Source organism: Artibeus jamaicensis, unplaced genomic scaffold (genome assembly GCF_021234435.1).
Source record: "Artibeus jamaicensis isolate MK-2021 breed Jamaican fruit bat unplaced genomic scaffold, CSHL_Jam_final contig_923, whole genome shotgun sequence".
Classification (NCBI taxonomy): domain Eukaryota; kingdom Metazoa; phylum Chordata; class Mammalia; order Chiroptera; family Phyllostomidae; genus Artibeus; species Artibeus jamaicensis.
In genome coordinates this window covers 2,530,077-2,543,226 of record NW_026522014.1, presented here as the reverse complement: position 1 = coordinate 2,543,226, position 13,150 = coordinate 2,530,077, and the positions used below count along the sequence as shown (strand labels likewise).

At 34.4% G+C, this 13,150-nt stretch overlaps 1 protein-coding gene across 2 annotated transcripts in view; it reads right to left on the bottom strand.

The window, feature by feature from the left end:
- VPS50 (VPS50 subunit of EARP/GARPII complex) overlaps positions 1-13,150 on the bottom strand; it is a 115,476-nt gene that overhangs the window by 51,275 nt on the left and 51,051 nt on the right. Inside the window, exons 13-14 of one of the 2 annotated variants that reach the window (XM_053655064.1) lie at positions 4,384-4,516; positions 691-782 (exon numbers count right to left, since the gene is read on the bottom strand). In XM_053655064.1, the coding sequence (XP_053511039.1) occupies positions 691-782; positions 4,384-4,516 (225 nt within the window). The remainder of the gene's footprint in view (positions 1-690; positions 783-4,383; positions 4,517-13,150) is intronic. The other variant, XM_037163006.2, reaches the window with a different exon arrangement.

The window sequence follows — 13,150 nt, the reverse complement described above, 5'->3', positions numbered from 1 at the left end:
AAGTGAAAAATATATTTCAAAAGACCCATAACATGATCAAAGGGTCTGTAGCCTTCTAAACTTCAAAGTCCAAAAACCAGCAAACAAAAAATGAGTTATCTCCAAAGAAATTACACTTTTACTTAGGAAGTAAGAAATTTTAGTAAGTTAACAAATTTAGTATCTGATAACAACAACTGACTAAACTTCAAAAGAAAAGATGAAGAAGGTATACATTTAACCAACAAACGTGAGATCCTCTCAAGGCACCAAAATCACTGACTTCGAAAAAAATTCTTTATTCTATATTAGATTCTAACCCAAGTAAGTCACTTAGTTATCCTTTTAATTTAAAATTAATAGAAAACGTAACACAAATATATAAAATAAACAGAGTTTCTCAATAAGAAAGCAATTTCTTTAAGAAAATATGCATTTGCTTGCACATTAAAAACAAAAATGTAATTTATGAAAATAGAAATATTTCAAATAGAGGTTTTCAAATTAAAAGACTTTTCCCACTGCTGTGTATAATCAAATAGAATTATCAACTAAATACAGAAATTAAATGATTGACTTATTCCAAAGAAAAACTAAACATGTGAAAATACAAATACAGAACAAAATGTAAACAATGAATTTCTAAAACAACTTCAACATGAAGGGTTCTATTGCATTTGTTTAAAAGAAATTTTTTTTTAAAAACCAAACCTGCCATATTCGTGTAAGTCCATGTTCTAATTTCTTTTTAATGTAGCCACGATCAAAATTGGTTTCTTCAGTACTCATCATATTACTCCCTTCTGAAAATAGAAGATGGCATATGTTTTTTTATTTACTTCATAACATTTTTGTTTTCATAAAAAAATCTCACTTGGACTCTCATATATTATAAGCCTATGTAAACATAAAAAATATGTTCAATACTCATACAACCAAAGCAATGTCAAAAAATAGGTTGTTAGGATTGAAGCCATTTGCTAAGACGGGCAAACTTAGAACCTGAAATGTTAAGTACCTACACCTAAGACCGTTTAGTTCCTGTGGGACTGGAGCTGGGACTGCAAGTTGTGCAGGGTTGCCCCAGAGACAGGTTCTCAAGCACCCACATGCTCCTGGCACCAGGGCACTGCAGGACCAATTAACCCCATTATCAATCAATCTGCATGTTAACAAATTACAGATTGCAGAAATGTAGATGCAGTGAGGTAATGACACAAACACTGTCTATTTTTCAGAATATTTTTATCCACTCCAGATAAATAATCTAACAACTTAGAATCTTAATCAGTTCAACGGATAAGATTGATGACCTGCTTCAAAATATATTTTTCCCTAAAAGCAACTAAAAATACACATATACACTTACATTGAAAAGATCCCACCTCTGTGAGAATTAACTGTGGGGAACAACGAAATTGTGAGGATATTATCTCATCTTAGTCTAGCCAGGTAACCAAAAACGGCCCTTGTAAAACCACCCCCCAGATGCTCCCCTAAGTACCTCTGTCCACTCCTACAGTTTAAGCCTTATTTATTATCTGTGTGGTCTGGCTATTAGGAACCCAGCAGTACAGGGCAATGTGCCTCAACTACAGCTTTAGAATTTCACTTTAAAATGGCAAAGTGTTAGGATACCAAGAGTGTCACTAGAGTTACAACAGATGAACTACAGAGAGACCCTTTTAGCTTTATGAAGTCGTATGAAGAATAATTTTCAAATGCTTTTTCCTACAATTTTATTCCTTTAATGTAAATATGAAAGAATTACAGGGTCCAGCACAAGTAATGCCCCTTTTTATTACAAAATCTTTTATTACAAAATCATAAGCATGTAATTCTGTAACACAATAATATCACACTCAAGCACAACATATGTCCTTTTAGGTGAAATGTTCAAATTGCTGTCTGCCTTGTGTGAGACATTCTCGTACCACACCAACCACACTCAGGCAAGGCTTACTTCTGCCGGACCCTGTATTTTCAGGTGAACAAATGACTTTTTAGAGTCCTAGATTATTGTCAGCTGACTGCTGCACTAATCAGAGTCCTGATTATTCTTAAAGTAAACAAAGTAGGGTCAAGAAATTTTAGCAAGGAGGACAAAGTACTGTATATAAGACTATACAGAGAGTTTTAAGTTTGACTCTATACCCTAATGAAAATACATGCATGTAAACATACATGTACATACATGTATATTGTGTACATAATATAGTTGACAATTGTATAATGTATGGGTTAGGAGCGATTACCAGCCTTGCACTGAAAATCCACATATAATTTTTGACCACCAGAGTTCTAATTACTAATAGCCTACTGTTGACCAGAAGCCTTACTGATAACATGAAAGTTGATTGACACATAGTTTGTACGTTACATGTATTATATGCAGTATTATTACATAAAGAAAAAAGAAATTACATTAATAAAATCATAAAAAAAGAGAAAATACATTAACAGTACTATATGTATTTATTGAAAAAATTCATATATAAATGGGCCCACAGTACAAACCCATGTTGGTTAAGGGTCAACCGTATGTGTAAACCATTAGCCTGAAGCAAAACACGTGCTTCACCATAATAAATACATACATTGTCTCCTAAACTCTTATCTTACATCTTAGTATGTGTTAATTTTGTTCCAAATTTTTCCTTTGGTCTCTCCTTTAAAAAAGTATTAGTAAAGAGAAAAGAGGTGCTGAAATGTCTTAACAATTTCCGCATCTAGAAAAAAATAGACTGCCAAAACAGGATATACTTTGTGGAAAATTGGAATTCCAGTAAGCCAGGGAATTCCCTAAGTAAACTGATTAAAAAACAAACAAAAAAGGCCTATGCACATTTCATCATCATTATCATCATCATTATTTCTTGATCCATTTCTTTTGATGATATTTAACAACAACCAATATAATCACTTTACATTTTCTCTAAATTTTAAAGTAACCCTATGGGACTTCTTGTTCATTTTGTTTTTTAACCTACCACTTTAAGGAGCAAACTGAGACCCGGAGAACATACAGTAACTTCTTCATGCTCTCATCTTATTAAATGGCAGTGAAAACTTGAAGCCAAGTATCTGATTACAAAGCTTACCGCTCCAAGACACACAGTACAGGGATGAGAGTATAGAAATTGGGTGAAAACCGACTGATGTAGAACCCTGTTCAGTACCCACTCCTTTTCTCTGTTTTCTCTTTCCCTCCCTTCCTTTATTCCCCCTTCTCTAACAATATTTCTAAAAGGATAAAACTCCTTCCTCAGAATACCCCTCTCTTATATTTTGCTATCTATATGTATGAACTCCTTATGAGTCAAGACAAATATTAGACTTACATTTTATATATGACCAAAATTATGTTCCTCCACCCACCCAACCACAAAAATCAAACACCTCAGAAATTAGAAATGCCTAAAATAACTTATCTGACTACCTATATTAAATTGTACACAATATAAAAAATTAGTGCACTAAAATTTATCTTGCCCAGATTTTAAAAAATGCTGAGCCCTGGCTGGGTGGTTCAGTTAGTTGGAGTGCTGTCCAACTAACTCAAAGTTTTGAAGGTTCAATCCCTGGTCAGAGAGCCTGAGAGAGGTGTTTCTCTCACATCGATGTTGCTCAATGTCTGTCTGTCTTTCTGTCCCTATCTTTTCCTCTCTTTCTAAAAATCAATGAACATATCCTTACATGAAGATTTTTTAAAATGCTGATAAAATTATCTATTAATTTTTAAAGTTTATTCAATACTTAACCTTAGCTATTATTCAGGATAATCATTAAAGACACATAACTATACAAATCAAGTAATTTCAATATAATAATTTCTCGAAGATTTATTAGCTGACTATAGCATAATAATTTAAAGTTATATTTTTCATTCAAAGACAAATATTTTAAACATCATTTTTTAATGAAATTTTTAAATCCTGCTATATTTTCAGGAAGAGAAGTATCAGTATAATTGTGAGTTCTTAGAATCTAGCTTTATTAGTACAACTTGAAAATTAGCAAAATACATTTAAAATTGAACATTTAGCATTAATTTTATAGTAAAGTTAGGCCAATGTCTTATCTTGTTTACAATTAATTTGATAGATATGTACATATATATAATTAAAATTTAAAATTCTTTAATTTAAAATTCTTTCTTTAAAATTCAGTCCTATAGCTATTGGCACATATTCCTGAAAACTGCTGCTGTCTGTCATTTAGAAGTCCTTAGGCCCAGTTAATCCCCAAAGGTAATGGAGTTTTCACAGTAGCTGAATCACTTTCTTTGCTAATTACAGTCCCTGAAATTCTAAAAGAATAGCTGTTCCTTTTCTTCCACCTTACTCCAGAAATGTGGCGTATTTACAATGCAATCACAAAAAAAAAGTCCAGGTAGTTTCCTACCAGAAGCAGAAGTGCCATCCTCATTGTCATGTTTCTCATGCCACTCCATAGTCCTATAGTAGCTGAGCATAACTTCCCACAGAGCTTTGCACAGGTCGGCAAGGCATGGAATATAGCTGTCTGGTGTAACATGCTAAAGAAAATGAGAAGAGCCAACTTGCAAATTATTATCTTTACTATAACACAAAGTTAGTCAAAATAAAACGTTATGTCAATCAAATTCATTCAAGAATTAAAGATAATTAAGAAAAAATCTTCCATTGATATACCTAAAGAGAAAATTCAATGGCAAGAAAATTTTCTTCAAGTAATTCTCATTTCAACTTTTAATATTCATTAAGAGTATCAGTTCACATACTACTTATCAAATTATAGTAAAAAAATCAAATAGTCTACAAAAATTATTGAATTGTTAAGTGTTCTCAAAAATGGCAGTGTAAATCTTCCCGAATGTATTTTTCCAAAGGCACGTTTCTTAGCATGCAAACATAACTTTATATTGATCCTTGCAGCTGAATCACAACTCCAAAAAAAATGGTCAGATTTACACTTCAATCATTTCTCTTGTGTAAATTAGTAAACACCTCTGCCAATTTCTAAAGTATTTAAATAACATGGATATAAAATGCTATATCAAACAATAACATTTTAAAATAATGTTTATATGACATGCCTATGAAATAACATTAGGTCCCAAATTGATTTCCCCTCTGTGTATCAGTTAATCTGCCTTTTTTCCCTGCAGGTAGAGTGATGTCTCCGCTCTACTTTGCAGGTTTTCTACCTACAATGCAGCATTTGCTCCATCACTGGAGATTTCCTGGCACTTCTTCAGTCTGTAATCAATCAACCCACCACCAATCATGCTGACAGAACTCCGAAAGGTTACAACTCTGGTGTATGCCCTCCACTGTAAAGAACAGCGGAGTACAGGTGTACCATGAGTGATGCTCAGGCTATCACAGTTGGTAGTAATCTTCACCCTGTCACAGTTTTTTTTTAAATCTCCATAATGACTTTTTCCTCCTCTAAACTCATTAACTAAAATATTTATCTAGCAATTGATAAAAATACTAACTCCTATGACTCAGTATACTTTCATGTAAGCACAGAAAATCTCTGAATCTCAACTAGGAAGTAGTAAAATAAAGGGGTTGTTAAGTTCCGGAATCAGAGTGCTCAAGTGGGTTTTATGCCAAGAAGTAGAATAATTCAATTTTATAAAAATCTATTGATATAATTTACCATATTAATCAGTCTAAAGAGAAAAACAAAATGATTATCCCAGTAGATGCTGAAGAAAACTTCTGAGAAAAGGCAACAGCCATTCCTAACAAAAACTCATCAGAAAATAAAATCGATAGATATTTCCTTAAATGAGGAAACTCAATGAGGCATACCCACTATGGTCAGTAACAAGACAGACAGAACGCCGCCTGTCTCCACTGCTATTTAACTAGCCATTGTTTTTAGACTAAAGAAAACAATCAAAAGCAAAGAATGGGAAAAGAAGAAACACAACTACTTCTGGCTGCAAATGACATAGTAATACTTGAAAACTCCTAGAAACATCCACGATAAAATTAACTCAAACAATAAAAATATTCAGCAAGGTAGCAGGTATAAAGCTAATATGCAAAACACAATAGTGTGCATATATATAAATAACAACAACCATTTAGAAGATATACTAAATGAGAAAACTGCACTTACAATAACAACAAAAAACACTAATTTTTTAGGAATAAACTTAACAAGAAATGATCCAAAATTCTATGAAGAAAATTAAAAGACATGAAGTAGACTTGAAAATAGAAAGATATTATTTCTGGTTGTGATGTCGCCATGTCATCGAGATCAGTTCTGCCTAAGATAATGTGTAAGTTTACTGAGATACCAATTTAAAAAGTCTAGAAATAGAACTCACCTCATATAAAAATATAGTACATAATAAAGACAGCACCTCACCTCACTTAGGTGAAGACAATGCTAGGACAACTGGATGGATAGTCAGCTTAGCCAGAACAAAATGAGATCCACTCATCACATCATACACAAGAATAAACTCCAAACAGAGGAGATCTAAATGTAAAAATGAAATGATGCTAACCCAAGAAGAAAACATAGAGGGAAAGACTTTCTAATTATGACTCCAAATTCAGAGGTACTAAAAGTAAAATTTGATAAATTTTACTACATAAAAAGAAAAAAATAATTTGCACGGCAAAACAATACCATAAGCAAAGTCAAAGACAAACGAGGAACTTGACAAGATATTCACAACATATATCTCAATAAAGAGATAATATTCCACAATTGTAAGGAACCCTTAAAAGTTGAAAGGGAAAAGACCAGAAATCACAGAAATTCGGGGAGAAAGCACAAACACACGATAAATAGAGACATTTAAGAGGCCCTTAAACATACGAAAACGTGTTCAACTTCAGTGCAATAAGATAAATGTAAATTAAAACTATGATTCTAATTCTCACCTACCCATCTAACTGGTAAAAATTTTAAAGCTGACCACTGACAAAGATTCTGTCCTTGACTAAACTCTATAGCCAGATTCCTCTAAGCCCTCTACTTAACTAGGCCTCAATCTTGGCCTATAAAGATTTAAACAAAATAATAATACAATTTTTTAACAGCTCAATATTTCAGAAACATCTCAAAAGACACACAGAAAAGAAGAAATACCCCATGGCTGATGTGGCTCAGTACACTGAGCACTGGCCTGCAAACCCAAAGGTCGCTCGTTTGATTCCCAGTCAGGGCACGTGCCTGAATTGCAGGCCAGGTCCCCAGCTGCAGGCATGTGAGAGGCAACCGATGGATTTCTCTCTCACATGGCTGTTTCTCTCCCTCTCTTTCTCCCTCCCTTCCCCTCTCTCTAAAAATAATTTTTTTAAAAGAAAGAGCACTATAAGTAACCTAAAGTATATACAGGGTATGGGACAAATAATGCCCCTTTATTACAAAATATTTTATTATAAAATCATAGCACACAACGATATCACACTCGAGCACACAATATGACATTTTAGGTGAAAAGTTCAAATTGCTGTCCATCTGGTGGGAGACATTCACATATCCTGCCAACGACACTCAAGCAAAGCTTACTTCTGCCGGACCCTGTAATTTTAAATCCATAACTCTACACACATAACATACACGCCTAGTAAATGGTGATTATAAAAGCTAAGAAATATCCTATGGGGCAGGATTTTGAAAAGGTTTGACAAATCTGGATACTGTAATACAAAAAAAGCTCAACACAACAATGTTTCTCTATTCGAATGGACTCTTACTCGAATCTTAATTAACACATTCACAAAGTCTGATTTCCCATCTCATTATTATCAGCAAAGAGTGATATTTTGCACCTTCATTTTCTACTAACAATCATCTTAACCAACCTACCTGGACAAAATTAAAATGATAAAATTTAGCTTATTATAACCAGTAACATCTCAGCCTTAGTTATAAATAAGTTCAACAAGAATCTAGAGGCTATTTTCAAAGAATAGTATAAACCCAAAAATGAATATAAGCAACCCTTCCAAATCTGAATCATACAATAAAAAAAGGCCATCTTTTGAAAGTTGTTCAAGGACAGAGTTAAGTAGTAAATATGAAAAAAAAAGGGTTAGAGTTCGTCTTTTCTTACTAATTTACTTATATACCTATCAGAAATCTCTACTATCAAATACCTATAGAAATTTCTAGATGATTTTTTTATTAAAACATCATAATAAAAATCCTTGGGAATATCCTTAAAGTATCATTTTGTTCTTGTTTCACTTTGATTTAGCTCTTACATCCTGACAAACACAAAGGAAATAGATGTTTTGACTTCCTCACAAAGATCCAGAACTCCCAGTGCTGCCTTCTGCCTCCCTTCACTCCACACACAAACTGACAGGTGGACTGTAAAAATCAACCAACAGTTAGAAAGGCCTCTATCTGGATCAGGGTGTCAAACTCATCTTCACTGGAGGCCACATCAGCCTCACGGTTGCCTTCGAAGGGCCAAAATAATTTTAGGACTGTATAAATGTAACTACTCCTTAACTGTTAAGGAGCTGAGATTACATTGGGCCCTTTGAAGGCAACCGTGAGCTGATGTGGCCCCCGGTGAAAATGAGTTTGACAGCCCTGCCCTAGATGATTGCTGTTAGTGCTCCTGGCTCCTATCTCCAGGAGCGGCAGGGAGGACTACTGCTTCTCTGGGCAGCTTCTAGAAATGCTGCAGGTCAAAATGTCAGAAAGCCTAGGGAATTGGAAACATCTCCAGGGAGGATGGACTCTGGCCCTAAGTGAGTGGCTGGACCAAGAAATTACAAAGCCTTTCCAATCTGTAATTATTTCCATAAGGTTCGAGGTATACAAAATATGAATATCTTTAAGTACTTTCTAACCACTGGAAACCAGAGAGGTGAGAGGCATAGTGGACTGGGAGGCCCACGTTTGGGCTCGGGGCCCACCTCTGTGACTTCCTCAGTATGACTCCAGTATTACTTCAGGTATCCAAACCCCAAGGAACAAAACAAATAACCTCCGGTTTGAAATTGTAAAAACTATGATTCTCCATAGATAAATATATGCATCTGCTATAGCTAAACTTTCCTTGTTCCACGCTGGATTCATTCATGATTTTAAAACACAAAACATGAAGCTGAAAAAATAATAATTCTCATTTCCCAGGCATTTTGTCATGAATACTAAATATGTTTATATGTGTGAAGACATGTGCAGTATGTCTAATATAAGAGTGCCACCTTGGAACTAAATAAATCTGAACTAACCAGAAGGGCCTTCTTTAGCTTCATTCTCAGGTTTCTCTAATTGCTGTTAAAATGGCCTTAATCAAATTGACAGCTTATTACTATAAAACAAGCAAAGAATGTACAATCAAAATACACAATTTAACTTTCAAAGTTTCAAGTGATAAAATTCTATATATGAACCCCCATGCTGTTTATCACCAAAAACAGGGCAGTATTTAAGTGTAAAAACTTTGTCAAGTTAAGAATCAGGTTTCTTGGCAAGTTTCAAGAATGGCTCTTTACTAATAAGTTAATTTTTGTTTCTGCTGAATGCCGTGTGCCACACTGTAAAAACTGGTTTCACACCTACCCCACTCCTGCCCACACACACCAAAGTCACTCAGCAGTCTAAATTACGTTGATAGATTGAAGGGTTCTTAAACTTGGGCCTTGCCATCCCTGAGCCAGTATCAAATGACTAGAAAACCTCTCTACTTCCAGCCAAGAGAGGGAATGCTGGTTACCCAGGTAACTACAGCCCTTAGCATGCACTTCATGGGCACTCATTAGTTCCAGTTCTAGCAGCCCAAGTGCCCATCAGTAGATGAGTAGATATAACAACTATAAGATATTTACACAATGGAATACTACTTAGCCATAAAAAAGAAAACTTTACCCTTTGCCACAGCATGATGGACAAGCAGAACATTATACTAAGTGAAATAAGCCAATCAAAGAAAGCCAAATACTATATGATTTCATTTACATGTGGAGTCTAATGAACAAACTGAACTATCAAGGCAGACAGAGACAGACTTATGGATAGAGAGCAGGCTGACAACTCTGGGTGGGTGAGGTGGGGAGAATGTTAGGGGCAGAGGGATCAAGGAAAAAGCGAAAAGGACTCATGGCCATGGACAACAATATGATGATTGCAGGGGGAGGAGGTATAGGGGGCTCACTGGCAATGGGAAAAGTACAATATTTAAAAAAACAAAAGAAAAATGGCTGGGGAAAATTCGCCAGCTTAGTTATTAAAAAATTAACCAATAACACCCTAATTAATATATTGAAATGATCCACCCAGGAAAATCCATCAGACTACAAAAGATTTTTGTAAAAAAAATTTTTTTAACTGATGCATACTTCATAAACTTTCAAATAACATACGAAGAGTTTCTCTACAAGATCACTACTTGGTATCTTTAAATCTCTCCATTAACTAAGGTAAACACATAAAGTACATGGAAATGGAAATGCAATCATAAGCAACCCTAAATTTTTTAAGTACTTAAAATGACCTCTTTTCACTGACCCTCTTCAGAAATGAATGAGGTTTAATTCTCATTTGTAAACTTTGCTGCTTAGTCTTCTCTTTGTCCTTCACAGTAATGTGAAGGACATTAGTCTTCACATTTTTTTGAAGAAAAAATTTTTCAAAAATATTTGAAAAAAAATTTAAAAGACCTCATTTTTTAAAAGAACTTGAATTACTAATCTAAAAACTGTAAACCAATATACGCAAGAAAAACAGAAAAACCAGACTCAAGGATAAAGTATAAAAGAGAAAAACTGTGCTATCAATTAAATTGTTTAGAAAACACTGGTGAAAAATAAGGATATTCCATTGCAAAAAGACTTCAAAAAGCTCAAAGCCAACTAAATTTTCAGACTCAGTGTGGTGACAGGACACAAATGTCAGAAATTCCTAATGGGAGAGGATGCTGCTGGCCTTTACGATTTTTGAAGTTCTCAGCTTACCACGGTAAACAAAACAAATTTTGCCTCAGACTTCTTTATAAAGGGATACTAAAAAACTGGTTCAGTTTCACTCTGGCCCATTTAGTAACAGACTGGTATCCGTTAATGGTTTAAAATTATCATATGAATAGGAGCAAGCGGGTGGTTACCTCTTTTCTTCTCCAGTCTCTCTCCATTTAAAGGCACTCCATCCTGAGTACCTTTCTCAGGAAGCCTCCTTCAATTCTGATCAGTGTACCTGATTTTACACTGTAAATTGTAATTCATAGTGCTCCTGTAAATTAAAGTTCAATTTACAGGAACTCCATCCCTCTCTCAATTCTCATCAGTGTACCATCTCATTCATTTCAGTTTTAAATGCTACATCTAATCTCTATCTATAATTAAGGATCTCCTTCAACATGTTGCTACTACTGTACACAGAAAACCAATGACCCAAATGCCTTAGCTGTTTCTTCTCACTTCCAAAAGTGACAACCCATCCCAGCAATTTCAACCAGTGTGCTGCAAGAACTTTTAAAACATGCAATAACTGACTTATTTATCAGGGGCTCTGACCTCTTTTCCCTTAGACTGTCAAATAAAACAAAATGACAATAACCAACTCAACAACAGCTGTCTGCTGTGAATGAATCAAAACTACACGTATTTTTCTGTCAGACTGGCAAAAAATTTTTTCTTGTGCCCCAGAATTTTAGTAATTAGTCTGTGTGTGCCATGAGAGAAAAAGGGTTGAAAATTGCTGCTCCAAACACATTTCCTAAGGGCTCTGTTCTTCCTTTCTTACCTGACACTCCACTGCCACATACACTCTCATACTGGAATATCCTCAATAATTATTATTAATTACTTCCAATCAGGACTAAAATGATTCCTAACTGCCACATGTCAAAAATTAAGAAACTTACATTACAATACAAAGTTCTTTCATGAATTATCTCCCTGGCCTGAGCTGTGCCATTTCTAAATCCTGGATATGTGTTCTCATCAGGAAAATATATTTATATTTCCTTTCATCAGTATGTTTATTAGAATTTCTAAAGGTTACCTCCATTTTTCCTCTCAGCTAACCACCTTCATTTCCAGAACTCCATTGCTAAAAGTTCACATCTTTCCATCAAACCAATTAAATAAATAACTATAATGTGAAATTCTTCCTAATCTTACCTGGTTTAAACACGTAAAATATGACTCAGTATTATAAAATAACTTAACACTTAACTTGGTCTCAGAGAGATGCCCTCATCCCTGTCTGCCTGTAGCAGCACTGACTTAAATACTCGTAAGAGGCTGGGGATAACTTCTGAGCTCCTTTAAATTGTCATCAAGATAGTGCCAAAGACAATGGGCCACCTTAAAATGCATCACGTTCTTCATCTCATTATTCACCTACTGTAAGTCTATTCTTTCAAAATGAAGAATGTGCTAAACGTAATTCTGTTAAGTCCTTTCCTCAAAAGAACTTCCTCCATGAAGCCATCATTAACATTTGCTACTGTTCTCCCCACTTCAAACTGAAACTACTTCAAACAGCTTGAATAGAAACCAGACTACAACTGTGTTGGATGAATAATAATACATTGATATGTACCTGCTGTTCTGGGGGCAGGTGGTCTGTGACTAAGCTCTAATACACAGATGAATCATTTCCTTAGTTTAATTATATATATACACACATGCACCCTTCCCTTACTATGTCACACACATATGGATAATTTTTTAAAGAAGTACTAGATGTTTCTTGGTAGTAATTTTAATAAGCATTTACTCAAGATGAAATCAAGAAAGATAGGTTATTTTACAGTAAGCTTTTAGGAAAAAGTGAAATTCCAAAAAAATAAAAACTAGTAAGACCATGATAAACACCTTCAGCACAAAAGTTTGTTCATAAAGATTTATAAACTAAGTATAATTTTGAGCTTTACACTATATAAATGCACAGAGGACTTTCTTGAGAAGCATGAACAAAAATGTGTCTTTGACTTTTAAAAGCATATCAAAATTTAGTGGTAATAAAATATACTATATACATATAAAAATGCCACGTCCTCTTCCAACCATGTTGTCTGACAAGCTCTGGGCATGGAGGATATGAGTTCAAGGAATTCGTCTCCCCGGAGGAGAACATGGCATCCAAAAATGGGTTAACAATAGGCTATTTTATTTTAATTATTTTACTCTTGCTACTGAATATAGACATTGTACTGTTCTTACTTATTCCTGTGAAAATCACCCAA